The sequence below is a fragment of the Lygodium microphyllum genome, chromosome 11 (genome assembly GCF_053477565.2).
Source record: "Lygodium microphyllum isolate KBCC chromosome 11, Lygodium_microphyllum_v1.1.10, whole genome shotgun sequence".
NCBI lineage: Eukaryota > Viridiplantae > Streptophyta > Polypodiopsida > Schizaeales > Lygodiaceae > Lygodium > Lygodium microphyllum.
Window position 1 is genome coordinate 72,215,319 of NC_141145.1, and position 22,740 is coordinate 72,238,058.

Sequence of the window (22,740 nt, forward strand, 5' to 3'; positions counted from 1 at the left end):
TATTGTACATGTGTACATGTTGTACTGTCTTTTTTCTTTTTCTTTTCACTCCTCACTGGGGCAGCTTTGCCTTTAAGTGGGAGGTTGTTGGGGGTAAAGGCACCTCTGCCTAGCCGCTCATGTATTACTACACTGACAGTCACCGCCACTGCACACTACAGGTGACGGGCGCCCGTCACCGTCGCTTTATTCTTTATTCTTTTAGTGACAGTTTGAATAAAGGAAGGCCCGGTCACACATTGTGACTGTTGGAGTTCCCATTTCTAGTCTCTCCCTTTCTTGCTCTTGCTCTCCCGCCATAGCTCTCAAGTCCAACCTTCGATCCGCCACGCCATTTCACCCACTTTCCAACTACTACACATTAGTGCCATGGGACTCGCACTAAGCTAGGAGGGGGGTAATGTTAACCTCAATTACGCAAGTCGAGACCTAAAAAGAAAGAGAAAAAAGTAGAAAAGTGCAAATCAAGACCTAAAAGAGATGGAAGAAAATTGGACACAACGAAAAAGATAGGAAGGAGAACGGCTAAAAGCGCAACGGCGCTAGACGCCCCTGAAACTGTTGTAAAAGAGCACCAGGCTCCCTCCTGTGCAAATTGTAAAGGTAGATGGGTGGTAAGAAGGAAGCTAAGAAGATAGGAGGACAATGGACACAAGGGCCTAGACCGCCCATGTAAAAAGGGAATGACTGCCCGAGGGAAAGAGGATTTTGTATATAAAGTTCAAAAACAGAATTGAGAGCTCATTCTTGTGTGTGGCAAAAAGCTGATGTGATGTTGCTTCTCTTCTTTTTTCCTGCTCGCGTGTGCTTGAGGGAGGGAGGGAGGGAGGGAGGGAGGGAGGGAGGGTGAGAGTTTGGGGGGGAGGGGGGGGGTGAGATAGAGGGATCGAGGAGCTCGCCTCTTTTTCTTCTCCTCCTCTCTTCTCCTCTCTTGTCTCGTGTGGCTATGGAGGATGGAGCTTGACAGAGAAGGATTGAGGTTGCTTGAGCTTGCCTCAAGGATCGTGGAGTTACCGGTGTGCAAAAAAGAGGAGGGTACTCGATCGAGCATCAAGGTCAACTCACTACACCCCATAGGTAGGGAGAGAGCATCGGCTATGTGAGAGGTAGCCATGGCCGGCTTGAAAGCTTGACCAATAAGCAGTCCATAGGTCTCCGGGGTTGAGCGCGAGAGCTCCCTTCAATGATAGTGTCAAGCTAACATATTGATGTGGAAGATTGGGTTGAAATGAGAGCTATGTACGTCCACGATTATTTTGTCCCTCTTCAAGTGGGTTTTTAATAATGTTCTCTAATGGGCAGTCCTTATGGGACTTATGGGATAAGATTCGCAATGGAGAGGACACTTCCATGTCAATCCAATTAAATGAATTTCATTCCATTATTAACCACTTGTCTTCGTAGGGGATTGAATTCAAAGGTAATCTTCCCCCTTTGTTCCTCTTAGTTACATTGCTTGAATTATGGGATACATTTATGCCTACTACTGGGCTAAAGTTACACGATGTAGAGGGTACACTCTTGAATGAAGAGGCTAATAGAAAGAATGTAGATGCTTCCCACACACCTCACGGTTTGAGGGTTGATGCAATAATAATAGGAGTGGTAATGACCCCATGGGGAGGGGGGAGAGCAATCGCGTTTTCTCAGTGATGTGGATAGTCTCATAGTGTCCTATAGCTGCAAATCCTCTGACTTTCATTACTGTGGAAAAGTAGGACATATTTGACCACAATGCTATAAAATGTACGAGGAAAAGTGAAGATAAAGTACGACAAAAATGATAATTGCAGCATTGTCCAGCATTAAAATTGAAGAGAATAATGTCATGCATCAAGCACCTCTACAAGCGATGGAAGTGCATTGGCCATCAAAATCTTGGCATACAGCACCTCTAGTCTACGTGCCAAACTCTTCCAATGATAAAGACCCCTATTATGGGACATGCTTCAATAAAAGCTCGATACTTGCAACACCCTTATACTGGGTGATTGGAATATGACTTCCCATAGTGGCGATGGATCCCATGGTTTGAGGAGAGCTCTATGGAGGGAGCAAGAGGGCTAGCATTCCTTGTTGAACACACTAGGAACTGGTGGATGGGATTGAGGTAGCTAATCTCAAAGAGCATACATCCTTTAATTGACATAGTAAACCCTTGAATTTAGAGAAGGTTGATCACACATTGTGATTGATATGTATGTATATGTATCCATAGCTCAGCTCTTGCTTCCACTATGTGCTTCCACTTAAGGCTCACTCCCTTCACATTGGAATTGTAGTGAATGAGCCTAAGGCCAAGCAGTATAGAAGATAATGTTTGGCCAAGCAGTATAGAAGATAATGTTTTAAAGGGGGGGGGGGGGGGGGGGGGGGGGGGGGGAAGGGGGGAAGAGACTTCAGCTAAATGATTACCTTATGAAACCCTAAACACAATTTTGATATCAAGGCAATCAAACTACTACTAAGTGAAAAGGATGATGACCACTTCAATTATGGCATAGAGCACATCAATGATGGGGATGAACGTGTGATCATAGTGGTTATGCAAATGGGGGTTCATGATGGGTGATGTTAAAGAGGGCATTGACAAGTTTGTTGCAAAGAGATTAGTGATAGAAATCTTAACATTGGATAGGGAATGGTTTTTTTTTTTGGGAAGGGGGGAAGCTTTGAGGTAAAAAGAGGGTTGAATATAAGCAAGCATATGTACTTGAGGTCCCAAAAATGGCCCCAAATATGGGGAAAAGTATGACATGAGAATATCAATATAGGATGTACTTGCATGACGTGAATATACCAAATTTATATACGATTTTACTTGCATGGTGCGTACCAATATAATATGTACATACATGAAATTTATATGCAATATTTTACATTATACATTATATAGTGTACTTATAAGAAATTAGCATATTACATTTGTTTTTGCATGTTTGTTATTTATTAGAATCTCTTTAGTTAGATTATAAAACATTATACCCTACTAGATTATACCACACTAGATTACTATGCACCCCACAAAATAGACTTGCAAACAACACAATCGCTTCAAAAAACTTGGGGATATGCACTATATGTAGCACTGAAACATGCAATTCCAAATATAGAGTACACTGACATGCTAGGTTTGGATAAAATACATTGTCATGTGCTTGTTTCTTGTATTGCAAGATAAGAGTACACTAGACACACGAGGTTTGGAAAAAATTACACTACTTTGACCCTATTGTATGCCTATACATAATAGGCTTGGAGAAAATACTCTGCATCCCTATTTTTTCGATTGTATGCCATATTCCCATTTCCACTTTTAACATCTATATAAAAGGTAAAGTTGATCCAAGAGCAAAGACTTATGATATCAATTAATTAAAGGTGCATTTTCAAAAAGTTATGACCCACATAGCAAAGTGTGAAAATATTTAAAAACTGTGAACCATTCCAAATGTATCATTTCATACCTTCAACAATACAAACATGAAAACAAAATGATTACACACTACACATTCTTGTTTGGTTCACCATAAATAAAAAATAAATTAAGAATATGTAATGTGAATATTATACCTACATTTGAGTAACACTAACAACAAGATATATAATACATTTAAGTAAAAGTATATAATACATTTAAGTAAAAGTAACAACATAAAACATATACCCATGCATACCTACAAATGCTTTAACAAATAACAATTTCTAATAACAACAAGATATAATATACATTTAAGTAAAAGTAACAACATAAAACATATACCCATGCATACCTACAAATGCTTTAACAAATAACAATTTCTAATGCCATAATTATAAACACTAACATATACCTCTCCATAGATCCATATCTACAAATGCTTTAACAAATAGCAATTTCTAATGGCCATAAACAATAATAAGAATATGAACCATGCCAAAAGTATGATTTCATACATTTATGCAACACTACAAATATGAAGATATAATTATAACAAGTTCATGCAACAAATCTGACCATATAAATATAAAATTATGCAATGTGGCAAACATGTAAAGAAATTAATCCATAGGATCTACCTACAAATGCACGTTCACCACTAAACATCTTAGAAATAGCTACCAAGAAGCTACCAAAAAGATGAAATAAATGCAAATATAAAACGTCAAACATCAAACATCATGTGCACATGCAACACTACAAATATGAAGATATAATTATAACAAGTTCATGCAACAAATCTGACCATATAAATATAAAATTATGCAATGTGGCAAACATGTAAAGAAATTAATCCATAGGATCTACCTACAAATGCTTCAGCACGTTCACCACTAAACATCTTAGAAATAGCTACCAAGAAGCTACCAAGAAGATGAAATATATGCAAATATAAAACATCAAACATCAAACATCAAACATCAAACATCATGTGCATGCATTTGTGCATCATTTTTTATTTTTCATTCCTTTTTCTTAATGTTAAATACATCATTAAGATGTCCCTTTTCTTCTCTATATTTTCTCTATAATTCTCTGTGCACATATTCTCATTTTCTTCCCCTCCCCTCTTTTCCTTCTCCTTTCTCCCTTTCTCATAAATTTTTTCTCTCCACCCCCCTCCTTTTCTTCCTCTTAAATTATATATACTCTTCCCCCCCCCCCCCCCCCTTTCCTCCCAAAGTATGTAAATTGCACGTGTGAGACTAGGAGGTTTTAATGAGGTTAAAACAAAGAGAATTTCACATGGTTTTTGTTTTGGTTGTATATTTGTATAAAAGTTCTTATGCCCCTTCCCTTCCCCCCCCATATGTCCCCCCCTTTCCTTGAGTTAATTAAAAGAGGGGGAAGAAAGGGAGAGAATAATGGGAAATTACACGTGAGACTAGGAAGTTTTAATAAAACGGGGGAAGAAAGGGAGAGAGTACACGCGGCGGGGCGGGGGGGGGGGGGGGGGGGGACTCGTATAGATATTGGATTCCCTATAGCATAAAGGGTTTTCCACAAACATCCAAAGAAAAAGATCTTATTAAAATTGAAATATATATTAGATTCCTTGATCTATTCATTAAAACCAAAGTCATAAAATTTTGAAATAAGAAACTTGTTACAATTTTGATTATACTTTAAAAACAACATCGAACAATCCCATATACATATACACACCACCTCTACAAATATCATAACGAGTAAGTAAATGCCCTTATACCTTACATTGTTCAACCCCATATACATAGTATACTTTGATATCTCTTTACATGTATACTTTGATATATCACAATGAATTAGCTACAAGAGAACAAAAATACAACAAAATGTAAACAATAAAAAAATAGCAAGACAAATGTAACGACATTACGTAACCAATAATCTTTAAAAACTCCTAAATCTATACCTATGTCTACATTAACAATCAAGACAGAAAATAATCATATCTCAGTATAAATGCAAGCCAATAAAATCCAATAGCAACATGAAAAAACCATGATCTCACACAAAATGAACACTTTTATTACATTGCATATGTCCACACTACATACGTCCACACCTACACTAGTATGCTATGGTAACTAAGATTGTACATTATGCAAGCCAATAAAATCCAATAGCAACATGAAAACACCATGATCTCACACAAAATGAACACTTTTATTACATTGCATATGTCCACACTGCATACATCCACACCTACACTAGTATGCTATGGTAACTAAGATTGTACATTATGTATACCTAGATCTATACTAGATTGCTAAAATACCTTGTCATTTTGGCAAGTATCCCTATCACTGCTATATATCTACACAATTATTCTCCACTTAAAAGGGATGCAACTTTGCTTAAAAACAATCAATCCTAGGAAGATTTGGAAACACCCACTTCACAATCTTGTTGATGTTAAACAACACTCCATTTTCAACATCCCTCCATATACAAATATGTAATCCAACCTATGATGCTGTGTCAAGTCATTTTAGAAAGAGACCCTCCAATCTTGAAGACCCTCTAATCTTGAATCTCATCCATAATCACAACCAATGTAGCAATAAATGCTTGGTCGACATTTGCCCACACTACAACATTAAAGGTATGCTTGTCCAATAACACATTTCCAACAGATAGCTTACGCTTCACCTGGGTACCCATACATATAATGCAAAAACCAAGAATACAATCAATGTACAATGAACTAGCCTATAATAATAGGTGACCAAGGACCCAATAACTTTAATGGAGTTTCAAACAAGCTTTTACAACTTTAAGTAGATGGTTTGCGCTTCGCTTGGATACCCATACACAATGCAAAACCAAGAATTCAATCAATATACAATAAACTAAACCAAGAATAGGAGACTAAGGATCCAATAACAACTTTTAATGGAATTTCGAGTCTCCTAAGGATCCAATAACAACTTTTAATGGAATTTCACAAGCTTTTACAACTTCAAATATGTAAAAAATGACAAGCTCTTAACTTTCATAGTGTCAAACTTTAATAATTAAGAGTTTCAAACAACTTAAAAAACAACAAGCTCTTACAATTTCAAGAGTGGTGTCAAACTTTAATAATTAGAGTTTCAAACAAGCATTTACAAAATCAATAGAGTTTCCAATAAGCTGTCACAAAATCAATAGAGTTTCCAATAAGCTGTCGCAAAATTTGTTAGTAGTGTAAAAGAAGTCACATAAATAAAAAAGCACATGCAATATCAGGAAAAAATTGCATATGCCTTGGTAAATATACACAAATCATGCAATTATGAAAAAGAATTTGGTTGCAGCTTGTGATCTATAATCTCTAGTTTCCTACCCATCTATTTATGTTAAAGCTTCATCAAAGCTGAGTGAGTTTGCATGGTAGTGCCCTTCTTGAGTTTGCATGGAAAAGTGCACATTCCCCAATAGTAAAATTGGTTTGCCATGACGTTATTCCCTTCCCTCTCCTTATGAACATGGTAGTGAAAATTCCCATGGAAAATTGGTTTGCATGGTAGTGAAAATTTCCATGTAATAAAATTGGTTTGCTTGTGCACATTCTTACGTGGAAATTTCCTTTATATAATATCAATTACTTTACACACTCAAAAGGGTTACCTATAATATCAACTACACTTCTATACCTGGAGGTGTCTTGATGTGACAAAATCAAAGCCTCAAAATCAAGCCTAAAGTACAATGTAAGATTGTTAAAAGGTTTGAGGCTACAAACCAAAAAATTTTGAGCTAAAGTCTAAACTACACATTCCTTCAAAGGTTTCAAACACATAGTAAGGGAAGGAGTGAACCCATTTGCAACATCCAATAATTTCTCAAGGTTGTGGTTGTTTCTGTGGAAGATGTTTGGACACCCATGGGCAACTTGAGGCCACAAAACAAAAAGTAAAAGTTTGAGCTCAAGTCTAAGCTATGGCTCATGGTTGATGTTTGAGATGCCCATAGAGTGACATGAGGCTACAAATTTTTAAGGTCAAGTCTAAACTACGTGGGTGACTTGAGGCTACAAACCAAGCCAGTTAAAAATTTTGGGCTCAAGTCTACACTATGGTAGTTAGGGATTCCACATTCCTTAACAAAGGTTTCAATCTCAAGTCCAAACTATGTTAATCAGGGATTCCACATTCCTTAACAAAGATTTTGATCACATTGTAAGGGAAGGAGTGTAACTCATTTACAACATCTAATTTCCTAGACCTTTGGCCGAATATTTGAAACACACCTCACTTCCTAGACTTGCTTTTTTTTCCCCCAAGACTTGGTACTTGTTTGTCGAGTGTTATCCGGTGTTTTGCTTGCTTTTTTTTTTCAATACTTCTTTGTTGAGCGATATCCCGTGTTACTTGTTTGTCGAGTGTTATCTGGTGTTAAGAGGTTACTTGCTTGATTTTCTCTTTTTCAAAACTTCTTTGTCGAGCGATATCCGATGTTAAAAGGCTTCTTTGTTGAGCGGTATCCTGTGTTAAAAGGTTTGCTTTGACTCAAATTTAACGAGTGGACTTGTAGATTTGAAGGTCTAGAGAGTAAGATAAGGGTCACATGCAAAGAAAGTAATGAGATCAAAATGAGAAGTGGAGTGAAAGCTCTAGACTTGAATGTCACATGTAGACCTACATGTTGATTGACTGTTTGGCCTAGCATGCAAGAGATGACTATGTAATGCTAATTAACTCTGTGCAATGTGTACGCCAATAATATTGAACTTTCAAGAAACAAATTAAAACTCACAAGATATTAGGTCTTCATATGCATGCTTCTAAACTAGCACTATTATGAATTAGGTCTTCCACACTTTCATAAATCAGCCTTTTGATAACACAAGCTTCAATCAATATGCAAGATACCTCACAGTTGATCATAAAGCTAGCTTTGGATAGCAAACTTCAAAGCTTTGATCAACATGAAAGTTAATGTGAAACTTTCGAGTTCACTCTATGTAGTAAAACAAAAAAAATAACTACCGCAATGTACAGAAAAACAAATTCAAAACTCTTAAGCACATCTTAAACTATGATTATATGACATTTTTACTAACAATACTAAATAATAAAATCATGAAAAAAAATTCAAAGAGAACGTTTTACCTCTGCAATCACTCTATTGTCACCTTGAGAGATTTGGACTTGCCTTTCCATATAGTCTCCCTTTATGGTAAAATCAGGTATATCCTCACTTGGGTTCCCAACCAAGAACACCTCCAAATGGGTCTTCATTTGCATGACTTTAGGCTTCTGAACTCGAAAAATCTTGCTCTCATCAACGAAGTTGTCACCCCTATATACATCCCACTTCTCGTGTGCACTCATCAACTAGCCAATCCACATAAAAAGGGGAATAAAAGTCATGGCATATTTATGTAAATAAACAAATCTTAGGGGAATAAAAGTAAACGGGTGATGTATGTAAATAAACACACATTATAGATACACTAAGCAAATTGTAAATAGGTTATGAAATAGGCTTCAAAAAATGTCTTAATGGTTGATTTTCCACTTCATAACCTTCAAATCTATGAATGATCAATTGAGTATATATTAAACATTACGTAGGAGAGTACTAAGTAATCTCACCAAGTGATTATGTTATGTATAATTAGTAGAGTACCAAATAATCTCACCAATTGAACATTACTTAGGAGAGTATTAAGTAATCTCACCAAGTGTGTATGTTACGTATAATTAGTAGAGTATTAAATAATCTCAACAATTGATTTAAATAATCTCACCAATTGAGTTTGTCATGCATAACTAAGAGTATTAAACAACTAAATAATCTCACCAATCGAGTCCATCTTAAGCATAACTAGTAGAGTATTAAACAACCTCACCAATTATGTATGTTGTGCACATTAGCAATAATATATATATTTATATTAGGAACTAAATAGCAAGATATTATATTTAGCTAGTACATTCGTCTATATTATGAAAAAGATAATATTTAGATTTCAATTAAACATGTTGGTTGTAATTATACCTATAGCTCACCATAGTGAATCCATGTCAAATTAAAAATTTTCCAAGTAAAATTTGAAATGAAACAAGAATAAATGAAATTGGAATACTCAATAGTAGTAAATGAAATCAAAACAGTATCCACAAAACCCATTCCATAAATGGGAAATAATGTGAGGAATAATGGTCCTCCAAGGAAACTAATCTCAAACTGAAGAATTTTCAAGATTCAATAATATTGAAACAGTAGCCCTCCGAGGAAACTAATCTCATATCGAAGAATTCTCAAGATCCAATAATATTGAAACAATAGTCTTCTTATGAGGAGACCCATCTCATATGAGTGAATCTCAAAAGATTGAATACTCGAATGATAGCTACCCTCTAATATTGAAACAATAGTCCTCTAGAGTCTAACGAGGGGACTCATCTCATAGGAAGTTTGAATAATAAATAATGGTCCTATCTATCTATCATGAAACCCATCTCATGTATGGAATGTACAAGCAAACTCAGAATGATAAAGATGGTGGCGGTGGGTTGTATCACCTTCGCCTTCTGAGCGCAAGCAACGGGCCTGTCGTCGGTGTCGAGGATGACATGCTTGTCATGGAGGCTGAAGGTGCGAGCGTCCACCTTGAAGAGCACACGGCCCTGCGTGTCGGTGATGGTGAAGTTGCTGCTGGCCGTCTTTGATGAGACACAGAGCTCGGCGGTGTAGGGTACGCAGTACTCCTCCCCGATCACGACCACCTTGTCTCCGCCTGATGGATAGGTGTAGGATGCCATGATGATGATAACGATTCGATGCAGATGTGATCAGATGATAGGTTCGATGAAGGTGATCGGATGCAGAGAGCAGCTATGGCGATCTAGTAACCGTGTCCTGCAGGCAAGACTGTACTAATATTGTCACGTCTCAGCGATGATATTAAAGATCAGTCGATGAGGATTATGATGAATAATGTAATGCTTCACAAGCAGATCGTATGCGCGCAGTAAGATAGCTTAAGAGGAAAATCACGAGAGAGAGAGAGAGAGAGAGAGGCGGCGGGGCGCCGTTGATAAGCTTTCTATTTCTAGCTGTTTGCTTCCTCAGTGAGTTTCCGTATATGGTCACGCCCACACGTGTATACACATACCCACACGTGTTTGAGAGAGACCGTCTGTTTCTGTTCGTGAGAAGGTTCTCTCGAGTCTCCCCCATGTATGCGTGTGAGTGTGTCTGAGGAAGAAGGTTGCCCTGGGAGTGGTACATTAACCTTAGTTGTGTATGTGAAGGTTAATGTGTCCCCATGTGCCTCCTTGGCAACGCTCTCACCAACATTGATTTCATCATAACATTAGTCATAGGTACCCACAAGTATCCATCTCATCCCTATGCTCCCTTTCAATATACTAGTTGGCCTGGTGAGGGCTCACTAATTGTGTGTTGTGTGGTAGTAGGCTTGTGAAGCTTGTGAGGCTACACTTCACGTAGTTTGCGTTCTTGCAAGCAAAGGGAAGCATTCTTGCTATCATATGATTGCATCTCTTTTCTCAAAGGAAAAAAGACAAATGTTGTGCTCTCCACACATGCTTTCCACGACATTATGGTGCATAATGACCTACAAAACACCCACCAATCTAAAGAGGATAGATTGTGACTCGTAAGTATAGAAATATTCAATACTATTCTTGATGCCCCATGATTAAATTTTCTCTCATATAATATTAACACCTTCCATTCAACCACCTCTCAAATTGGAGAGACAAAGACTTGAGTCATTAGCATCTTGAATACCTTCCATGAATCCACTAGTTGAATTTCCCTTTTCATGTTAAGGCCACCATGTGTGGACAAAACCTTCCAAGTGTAATGTGGCAAAATAAATTTTGTGCTCACCATTCCTAGGAATAAGATTCCAACTCTGAAACCCACTCCTTAAGATCAAAAGGAGATGATGACTATCCATTGTACTTTGACAAAAAATATTGACTCATAGCTCTCTTTTATAAAATGTAGCTATCCATTTATGAATTGATGATAATTACATAGACCCTTCCATAAGGTGACTAAGAGCTTTGTTAGAATCTCCATATAGGTAAAAGGCCTCTTGGTGTTTGAGAATTTAGCCATGTCACTACAAGATACAAGCCTCATATTGATGTTCAAAGCGGCACAAATATTTATTAAAGAAATTGCCCCTGTCGTCACTTAAAATGTCAGTATAAGTGTCTCTACAAATTCATTGCAGGGGGCATTGTTATTTGTGTCTCTATGACACTAATTGCGATGCTCATAGCAACATGTACAGTAAATTAGCAATGGTTATAGAGGAATATAATTTTGTGGTAGGGTAGCCACCCATAGCACCACGTGCTCTGTATAGTACCGAGAAATACAAGTTACTATCTAAAAATGTGTGACCTCAAATCGTTCTAGGGTGCCGAACCAATTTGATCCTTGGTTTAGCACCCTAGGGTTGGTGTAAACAAGTCCTTATGCTTTCAAGGTCCATGCCATTTGAAAATCTCCTTACCATTAAAAGAGCTCCTTACCATTCAAAAGGTCTGACAAGTGTGTCCATGGAGATTGCTAAGTGATCAACTTCCACTCAACTTCTAGTTTACAAGCCACATGAACATCACACTCTACCACCAAGCTAGCACATCAAGGATGAGAACTATGCCTCAAGTTGCAAGAACCACAGCAATGAATCATCACCCATGCGTTGCACATTTGATATGCTATCTAAAAGGTTATATAGCCTTAACTTGTAGGTAACAATGTCTATTGTTGAGTGATAGTTGCTACACTAGGCCTTGCAACACCTTGCTAGTGCCTCTTGTAGGCTACATATGGTGAGAGAAAAAATGCGTCAAATTTTACCAAAACGACATTATCATTTTGTCAGACATACTTGGTAAACCTTTCATCTTCAGAATTGCTATAAGAAAGAAATTCTTCATCTAGTTCATGCCCCTTAGATCATGGTTCAATAAGTTAAGGAACCTATCAAATCCATAGTACTAGTTGTCTAACTTTGTAGTTGGAATGCTTATGAAACTAAATGTAATCCCAAGATTATCCCATGCTTGGAATGATGTAATGCAAGCTTAAACTCTTATTTACCATGTAAGTTAACAAAGCACTAGTATTAGTTCCCGTTACAGGCTCATTTGGTACAATAAATTAATAAACTATCTTCCAAGACATTGAAGCCTAATATTTATATCATACAATATAATGCAAGTCAAATTTTTCTAAGATCTTGAGGTCCAATCACCTTTGTGGATGACAATTAAGACATTCATCTTCTTTATTTTGAGTCCAACCCTACGCTCAATAATAAGTGCAATTACATGTGAATATATTGACCATTTGTGACTTTCAACCAATAGATTTATCAATAAGAGTACTAGTCCATGCTTAGCTCACTCTAATTTGGTAAGAATAGTGCAATCACATATATTGTGGCATTTTGATCATAGATTGCCTACATAACATGCATGGCTTCATGCTATTCTCCAACCTCAATGGACAATTTTTTAAGGACTATGCACATAATAGCAATGGCTACATTGTAGTAGCATCTACATTAGCATGAGAAAATACTATTTATCAACCTCTAAAGCATCCATGACCATCAACCAAAATTGCATGGTTGAACATATAATAAAAATGAATATGCAAGTCCTCAATATTCTTATGTGTTTGTCTTGGTGCACCACTACTTTCACTTAATAATCTTTATTTGTTCTCATTATTAAAAACCCAATGTTGTTAGGCATATTGATGATTGCATAGGCAAAAAACATGTGGAACTCATAACACTCATATTAAATCCAAGACTATTACCTTTAGTTAAATGATAGTAATGAAGCAACCAATTAATCAAAATAGCCCATATTAAATATAGCTAACTAAACTATGTGGACATATAACAATCATAATAGTCCAAGGATTTTACATCCAATCAAAACATACTAATGAAGCAACAAATCAATGGTGAAAATATAGTAAGTAAGCAACCAACATTCTCAAAATACCCTACATTATTTAACCAATGAATGAGCTTGAACAACACGCAACCCAGATTATACAAGTATAATATCTACATTGATAGAAATTATTGCCATGAATCTATAGGCATAATGTTTTTTAATGATGGTTGGAAGCTTTAGTATTAAGGTTTGTGGTATATCTCATGCTCACGACATGAGATGAAGAATGTAGAAACCAAGTATATTGTAGCTATGTGTCTCATGTGGGACAACATGAGATTGAAGATAAATCCTAGTTGTATGTGAGCAAGTCTGTTAAAAAATAAATCCAAGTGTCCAAAAGTAGTTCTCTTTAAATATATATCTTAGAAAATTCTAACTCTTGCAAATGTAACTTTCAACAAAAATAGATTATGTATTCTGATTCTTTTGCCAAGCTTTTAATGAAATGTGAATTTTGAAATACCTTTTGGGTTGCATTAACATGAATATGATATTTGTATAGTATGAGAATATATGATTATTTTGTGATGGTCCCCAAAGATATGGGGCATTACATGAGGACACATAAACAAATACAGGGCTTATCATATTGGATTAAGCAATTAATTAGTGGAGGAACTCTTTTGTATAAAACGATCTCATTTGAATTTTTTTCAATAATAATAAATATTTTATAATATAAAATAATATCCCCCTATAAATTCTAGACATACATTGAGGGTTACTATGCTTGATGGTTTTTTGAGCTTAGGGACTACATATTAAATGTGTAAAATTTTAAGTTATAATTCTTGTTAAATATCTTGAATTAATTAATAATTATTTAATTTTTCATAATAAAAAATAAGTGTTGATTTAACATATATTTAAATTATTCAAACAAACAAGACATTGAAAAGATAGTGTAAAAAGAAGGTCATAATAATAACAACTCTTTGAGGAGTGAAAAAGATAGTATAGACAATGGGTTATATTAACAACTCTATTTCATGAGTTTATTCTTCAAATAGACTTATTTAGGATGGGAAAAACTTGGGCAAAGTATGCGATTACATAATTAACTTGTACAAGATTGAGTCATAAAGTAGACAATACAGGAATTAACTTGTAAATACTTAAAATACAAAGATCTTGGTTGCATAATTAACTCATCCACAATTGAAATGCAAAGTAGATGGGTGGAGTAATTAGCTCGCACATGCTTGAGATTGAATAAATAATATTATAATTAACTAATACATGATAGGTGAAAAGTAAATAATTGTGTAGTTAATTTTTATGTGATAAAGATACAAAGGATATAATTGTGTTTCAACTTGTACACTATATGATTAATATGAAAAGTCCATGATGAGACAATCAACTTAGCTATGGTACCAATGTAAAGTATATATTTGAGTGTTTTAACCTATATGTGATTGACAAGCAAATGGCATGATGAAGTAATTACCATGTATACAATTAATGTGAAAATGTATACAACTTAGGGTGGTTTGAGTAATATGCAAGTAAGATGCAAAGAGAAATCAATTATCACATATCTTACAATGTATTCAAGATAATGCTTTTTAACACATAGATATGGAGAAATTGAGGGGTGCGTGTGTGTGTAGAACAAGGAAATTGGCTTAGAGATTACAAAAATGTTCAACTAAAAAAAGTGTATTGCATCAAGGAGGCTTTACTCATTGGTATTTGAAGGTCTAGCCTTGTCGATGTCTAAAGACATGCCTCATTTTGAATATTCTCTTGAGGGAAGTCTTCGGTGAGCTTACCAAGTAACCGCTCAAGAGACTTCCACACTAATCATTCTACTACTTTTTGGTTAGTTCACCTGAAGTAGCTTTAAGTTCTTTTAGAAAACCAACAATGTTTTGCTATGCCTTGCTTCTTTCTCTAAGAATCTCCAAAAATTGCTCTTAGGGGTTGTCCACAAGCCATTTTAGGGAATCTAATTCAATATAGACAACCCATTCTTCCTCTTGTTTATCATGGTGGGCACAATGCATTCGAGTGTCCAATTTTTCCTTCATAAAATAGCCCTCATATGAGCTTCTCCTAAGAAGCTAGTGCTTGCATTGATGGGCTTATCCACTCATTTCACTTTTATCTTTAATATATCATACACATAGATTTGGTGTACTAGATATAAAGGAAATTGCATATTGTTTGGCATTAATGCCTTCTCAACCTCAATAAAATGTGAAGCACACATACCAAACCAACATGCTGATAGTCCAAAAACTTTAAAGCTAATATATATTTGTAATTTTGTAATTTGTAAAAAATTATTCTTTTGGAAACCACTTAGGGCACAACTCTTTAATCTCCTTTGAAGAACACGAAGATAGATAATTGCATTCGCTATTATCAAGGCTATCTAAAAGATGGAACAAACCAACATTCCCTAGATTTTTATAAATTGTCATCTATATTATTTGATGTGATTCATCTAGGTTGCAAAGTGTAACAATTATTGTTAGAAAAGCTAATACATTAATGTTACTCATTCTCGGCAGTAAGTAGGGAGAAATACATAATTTAGCTCAAATCAAATTCATGATCTAAATAACCAATGCAATCAATTGTTAGCTATTTTAAATTTATATCAAAATAATAAGAACTAATGGACCTAGACATAATAAATATAAAACTTGCACATAGAGGTTATAAATGAAAACTTGAGATGCTAAGCTTTTCACCATTTATATAAATAGAAATGCATTATACATTATTGTTTGGGTGTAGACCACTACATTCATTAAGCTAATTTATGTATAAGCACATTTTCTATATGGTCAATAAATCTATCAACATGTGGAACTTTGTAAGGATCATCTCTATTCATAGCTAAGCTATGAATCCTCTCTAGTTTCTTTATAAAAGTTTGCTTGTAATAAGATTCATAGGGTATATCTAATAATAAAATCTTTTGTACTATAGTAGATCCCACCTTTTACATGCCACATGAAAGCCCAAAAGTTTTCATGGGAATAGAGGTTGATTTAGTGAGTCATTCAATGAACTAGTCCTCCTAACCACCCAAGGCGATGGGCAAGATTCATCATGTCTACTAACCCTAGGGATGATAATATTCCTTCTTATGAATCTTTTTCTATTCAGATCTTCTACCCTAGATCCTTGATGAAGTAGAGCTTTGCAACAATTAACCACTACAAATTAACGAATTTCTTCTAGTAATCAAGCATATTTGTCTTTATTATCCAATCAAGTCACCTCTTCTTCTACTTCCTCTTCATTAGTAATCCAAGATAGGAAGGTTGATCCAAAGACTTTGATTAGCACACTTTTTTGAGGTCTTGATTGACAAGGGAGTTGACTTCAATGTCTTGACTCACGCTAAACTCATTGGTCAACCACAATTACAGCCCACCAACACTAAACCACTAAACTCAGCCCATTCGGGGGCAAGCCATATGCACTCCTAGGGAGGTGCAAAATCGCTGTCTCTATCGAGTCTGAGAGCCTATTAGTCATCTTCTATGTATTACCAAACACGAAAGATGGAGGTCAGGAATCACTGTTAGGATGCACTTTCAAGAAGCAATCACATTGCAACGTAGATTACGATCTACAGCGTATCACCTTGTCATTGGCAACGTTCGAATCGGGACAGCTTTCAGCAAGGGCAGCGAGGCTCCAGTCTAGCGGTGACTGTGATGCATAGGTATACTGGTGCCTTGGTCGCTTACTAATTCAATAGGGCAACCAAATCATGAGATAACTTGCTCCCACAAGAACTTCATTGTGGTCCTAGCGTCGTTCTTCCTGGTGGCTCATGCCTCGGCCCATTTCGTGAGATAGTCGATTACTATGATGATATATCTAGCCTATGAGTATTGTGTTGCGAGACTGACGGGTCCAATGAAGTTGACTCTCCATTTCTCAAAGGGTTGTCATGCAATGATAGGGGTCAACTCCATCTTATCCTTTCATGCAGGAACTTTACTCCTTTGGCACTAGTCACAATGCTTTACGAATTTAGCAGTGTCATGGAATAGGGTGGGCCACCACAACTGAGATTGCAGCACCTTGCAGGCTGTCGTATCCCCGCTGAAGTGCCCTACAGCAATCCTTCCATTCGCTTTGCTCAACAGGTTGTACATTTCGTGCTCATACACACATCGCCATAGCAACCCGTCTTGCCCTAGCCTATAAAGTTGACCAACTATATCAAGTGGTTGGATTTTCAAAATAAGTCTCCTAAGCCTGGCCTTCTTGATAGGTCTATCAGGCAGACCGTGCTCTAGCACTTGGACTATATCATCTTCCTAGTATGCTGTTAGATTGGCTTTGAAAAAATCTTTCTCGCTAGACAAGTTGAAAAGATGAGCGTAATCGTCAGCTATGCCTTGTACAACAACTTCTCCTATAGGTATTCGAGACATGTGAGCCATGTAGTGTTGCTTGCCCCTGCGTATCACCACAGAGAAATAAAATTCTAGAAGAAGAAGCAGCCATCTAGCAATGCATGTAGTAGCGCATGGCTTATTCACAAGATATAGCAATGCTTGATGGTCTACAAAAAAGGTGAAAGGCATGGCTAGGAGGTAGTGTCAAAACTTCTTTACAGCGAACACCATGGCCAGCCCCTCCCTTTCTGTGGTGTAGTTCATCTCCTGTCTAGTGAGTTGTTTGCTAACAAAACTCACGGGGTAATCCAAGTTATGTTCACCAGGTTGGCACAAGACAACTCCAATAGCAATTTTAGACACGTCTATATGCATGTGGAAGGTGATGTTCCAATCTGGGGCTCGTAAGATTGGTGCAGTTGTAAGAGCCTTCTTCAACTCCTCATATGCTCGTTGGCACTCATCAGTCCACTTGAACACGATCAGCAGCTTGTACAATGGTCTTGCAATCAATGTATAATTCAACATAAAGTGTCGATACTATCCTGTGTGACCTAAGAAACACTGAACTCCCTTATAGTCCTTTGGTGGTGGCAAGTCGACAATGACCCTAACCTTCGAAGAGTCAGTGGCTACGTCATTCTTGGACACCACGTGCCCTAGGATGGATCCATGCTTGACCCAGAACTGGCATTCAAGGGGTTCAATGACAGGTTGTAAAGCCTGCATCATTCAAAGACTGTTTCCAGCTTCTCCAAGTGTTCTTTCCAATTAGAGTGCACTCATAGGTTGTCTACAAACACCTCTAGTTCTCATCTAAGCATATCTTTGAAGATGGTGCACATTAGCCCGCTGAAAGGTTGTAGGTGCGTTCATCAACCCAAAGGGCATCACAATGTAAGCAAAGATACCCCACTCGGTGGCAAACGCGGTCTTATGCTTATCATTGGGATGCACTTGCACTTGGTTGTATCCTGAGAAGTCGTCCAAAAAGCTGTAGGTCTCTTTGCCTGCTACCCTTTCAAGCATGTGCTCTGTGTATGGTAATGGGTAATTATCCCTTTTTGTCGCAGCACTAACCTTCTTATAGTTCACTCACACTCGTATCATCCCATTCTTCTTCATGACTATCACGATCGGTGATGCCCAGTCCGTGTGCGCTATTTTGTAGATGAATCCTGCCCTCATTAGCTTATCGATTTCCTCCCTCATGGCTTGGGCATGTTTTGGGATTCATAGGGTACAGTCATTGTCTTACAAGTACCGCATCAGGGGCCATCAGTATGTCATGCGTCACCACTCTAGGATCCACTCCTTTGAGCTCATCTAAGGACCAAGCGAACGCATCCACATACTCTTGCAAGAGTGCAATGAGACCGGCCTCTTCCCCCTTGGTCAAGTCATCAGCTATAAACACAGGTCGAGGCTTCTCGCCTTCCCTTGCCAAGTTGATGTCCTTGACCTTTGTGGGTCCCTCAATCGGCTCACTTAATTTTCCTTGTCGTTTTGCCCACATCAGGATCACTACCTTGTCACCTTTCTTAAACTTCGTGAAACATTTTGGTAGGTCCTGCGATTTCTTCTACTATTCTGCATCCGACTTCTTCGTCTGTCCTTTCCTATCTTCCTTCAATTGTTTGCACCTCAGGTGGACTGGCAGGTCCCCCTTGGTGCGTCTCGTCCTAGAGGTTGGGGTATCTCTAGGTCACTCTCCATATTGACCTCAAATTCGGAATTAAACTCACAATCCTCACTAGAGGAAGGAGTTTCCCTTGGTGGTCGTATCTTGGAGGGTGCATCTGTCCTAAGCAAGGGTGTTGCCAGTGGTTGGGCCACTCCCGCTTGTTTGTACTCCACTACTCATATGTGCTCCAACCAGGAGCAATCACACTCCATCCACATGACTCCTCTCTCAACCCTGTAGGCATTCCCTCTTTGGGGCTTGGAGTTTGCTCTTATATGCTCTATTACCCTTCCTTTTGTGTCGTATTCTATGGTGTCTACTTCTTCCTTGCTTTCCTCAGTAACTGAGAGGCAGTCCTCGTACTCATCATCGGAATCGCCACCTTTTGATTGCTCATCATCTCCTAGACTCTCATCTCTAGCTGCTTCCTCATCAGTGACTAAATCCCAATTGCACAGTAAGTTCAGATCATGCACCTTGGTCCATCTCCACTTCGGTTCGTCCAGGAGGTCTTTGAGAGGCTTGAGATTAGCGGCAAGGTTGCTAGTCAATTTGCCTGTCAGATACTCGAGGATCTTGTGAAGTTCTAGCCTATTGCTAGGAACATGAAAAGAGATAGGCCTTGGTCATCTACTCGAGCTCCTGGCCATCATGCAGAGTGGCACTAGGGGCTCCTTCTTTGACACGCTCACAGTTTTTGCAGCATGTTTGTACATCCCCTCTTTGTCTGAGAACAGGAGATCGATGGTCACTAGGACGTGCATCCAATCTCGCTCATCCTCAGGACAAGGGATGTATTTGGTCAGAGGCTCGTAAGACTTCCTTACTGGCTCGTTGCCTCTAAGCATGGTAGAGATGGCATCTAGGTCGACATGGGTCATCTTCCAAGTGTCCATCTCGACCCTTGCTACTTCCATTCAATCTCCTAAGAAGATTAAACCATTGCCCCAGTCTTCAATGACTCGAGTGTTTCTCAACCGGGGTTGGCCAAGCAGAATGTCATAGTCCACTCCCTTCATGACGATGAAGTTCACAAAGAATTGGACACCCTCGATCTTCACTGGCCAATTCTTCAAGACTCCAAATGGCCTTCCTTTCATTCTGTTAGCTAGAGTGACGTTGAACCTAGCTATTTCGACATGTGGATTTCCCCAAGCCTAGAGCACAGCATGGCTCAACACGCTCACTTCTACCCTAGTATCTACACTTCTGCCCCAGTATCTACGATTCCCTTCCATGTTACGTCTCCTAGGGCTAGGATAGGTAAGACTGTGTGCATCTTAGTGCCTTCCCAAAAGGTGTTAACGTGTAGTGACTTTGGCACTGAGTGCAGCATCAAGTTGGGTATCTGCGTGACTGCATCTTGATCCTACAAGTCAACTACATCATGCTCCATCTGTTCTTCTACCACCGAGTGTTTCAACTCCTGCCATAGCGTGGGGTGCTTCCTGAGCAGGTCTCCTACACTCAGAGTCACTAGGGTGGTTACCAACGTCGTGAGGAGATTGCTGGTTGCTTGCCTCTCTCCTAGAGTTGTGCCTCTTGGACATTGGTCTTGACTGACTGGTTGGCCCATAGCATCTAAACTTGGCCTATGAGGCGCCGCCTGTGGCATGGGTGTGTTTCTCAACCTTGGTCGTGCAGGTGAGATTGGCATCCTTGAGGTGCTCTTGGGCTTCCTTTACCCACTCTTTTACTTTGGCTATTGCTTCGAGTTAGTGCCTAGGATGAGGATATTCCCCTACCTTGGCACTTCCTTTCTTTGCCGTCTTTGAAGCGGTAGTCTCTACCTCTGCATCCATGACCTTCTTGCCGGTCACTAGCGTTGTCGCACCCTAAGTCTTAAATGTGCCCTTTGTGTCAGTCTTTTTCTTCCTTCTCCTTCGGCTCTTCTTTCCTATTGAGGCTACATCTGAATTGCTAGGATCTGGCAGTGATATGCTTGCATGCTTCGTCTGTGCTCTAGTCATGACATACAGAGAGATGGGTGTATCCTCGCTGTCGAATGTCTCAAATCCAAACAACCCTAAGGGTACTGATGGCACGATTGCCGAGCTAGGGGATGGCTTCCATCTAGGGCAATTGGCAAAGAGAAGTGATGCTGCACTCGACACATCTGAGGTCGGCTTTTTCCTTATTCGCTTGTTCTCTCTCTAGACAACATGATGAGCTTGTGAATCCTCTTCCCCTACCTCTACCTAACACCATCACCAGTACTAGTTGATATTCCATCAGGACTGGATTGCCCTCTTCGTCATATGAGATGTACGGGTTCACGTAGGCTTCATCATCGTTAGGCTCCTCCACATAATGGATTGGAGCATCACTCGGTGGATGGATCACGTAGGGTCCTCGTGGTTTGGGTATGCCCATCGGGTTGATCTCCATCCTAGGGATGACGAGTTTTACGTCATTTGGTGCTAGGAGTGCCAACTAGGCTCCTCTTCCAAAGAAATTTGGCGGCATGTTCCCTAGGTATGGTAGATTTTACTACTGAACATGGGGGAATCTCCTAGGCAACCTACAGTGCATAGCATCATGGCCAACCCTACCTCAATTCGCACAAGGCCTAGATCTAGGATCCTGGTACTCAGCCAGAAGGTGATTGTCGCCACAATGCACACATTGGATGTGCGGTCACATTAGTTTCCTCACCAATTCCTGCAGTCGTGCTAGCTCCATTCTCACCTCGGCTAGCTCCTGGCCTTGATCTACACTCTTCCCCTTGTCTAGCGTGCTAAGGATTGATCCATCGCTCAAGATTTTGGCCCTCTCTGAGGTCCTCTGACTGGGGTTGTCACAATTCGAACTTCGAGAGCTTCTCTCTCTCAATTGGTCATCCACCCTAATTGCTTCGTCAAAGACCCTAGCTAACATGTCTTGCTACAAGCTAGAGTTACTTGCCAAAGCCTTGTACAACTCCTCGCTGGCAGATTCCATTCATGAGCACGGTGGAGATAGCTCTTTCATTGGGTCGCTCATTCGTGGGGATTCTCTTGAAGAGGCTGCGCACATGAGTGACGTACTCTCTTATATCCTCCTTGTCCTTTTGATAACTATGAGGTTATCAGAGTATCCTATTTCCGAGAATCTCTTAATGAAGAGATCTTTTAGTCGGTCAAAGTTTGCCCGCTTCGCCATGTTTAAGCTGGTGTACCATGTCCTATCTTTATCGCCTAAGTAGAGCCCATACGCCTGGGAGCGTTGTGCAAGGTCCGTGAGACCATTGGCCTCGCAAAATTGCTCGACCTGCTCTATGAAACT

At 38.7% G+C, this 22,740-nt stretch overlaps 1 protein-coding gene across 1 annotated transcript; it reads right to left on the bottom strand.

Annotated features, from left to right (window-relative positions):
• Positions 1-5,985: 5,985 nt before the first annotated feature.
• LOC148028948 (protein LURP-one-related 15-like) lies at positions 5,986-10,452 on the bottom strand. Its single transcript, XM_087688634.1, has 3 exons — positions 9,979-10,452; positions 8,560-8,784; positions 5,986-6,115 (listed from the first exon to the last, which is right to left on the bottom strand). Exons 1-3 carry the CDS (start codon positions 10,216-10,218, stop codon positions 5,987-5,989), a joined length of 594 nt encoding a protein of 197 aa, XP_087544760.1. The 5' UTR covers positions 10,219-10,452; the 3' UTR covers position 5,986.
• Positions 10,453-22,740: the final 12,288 nt, after the last annotated feature.

What these genes read in the sequence shown, in the direction of transcription:
- LOC148028948 (XM_087688634.1), bottom strand. Translation starts at nt 10,218, where the DNA reads ATGGCATCCTACACCTATCCATCAGGCGGAGACAAGGTGGTCGTGATC. An exon ending in CTTGCGCTCAGAAGGCGAAG is followed by an intron (nt 8,785 to 9,978) that starts GTGATACAACCC and finishes TGGATTGGCTAG; the next exon opens with TTGATGAGTGCACACGAGAA. An exon ending in ACAATAGAGTGATTGCAGAG is followed by an intron (nt 6,116 to 8,559) that starts GTAAAACGTTCT and finishes ATGGGTACCCAG; the next exon opens with GTGAAGCGTAAGCTATCTGT.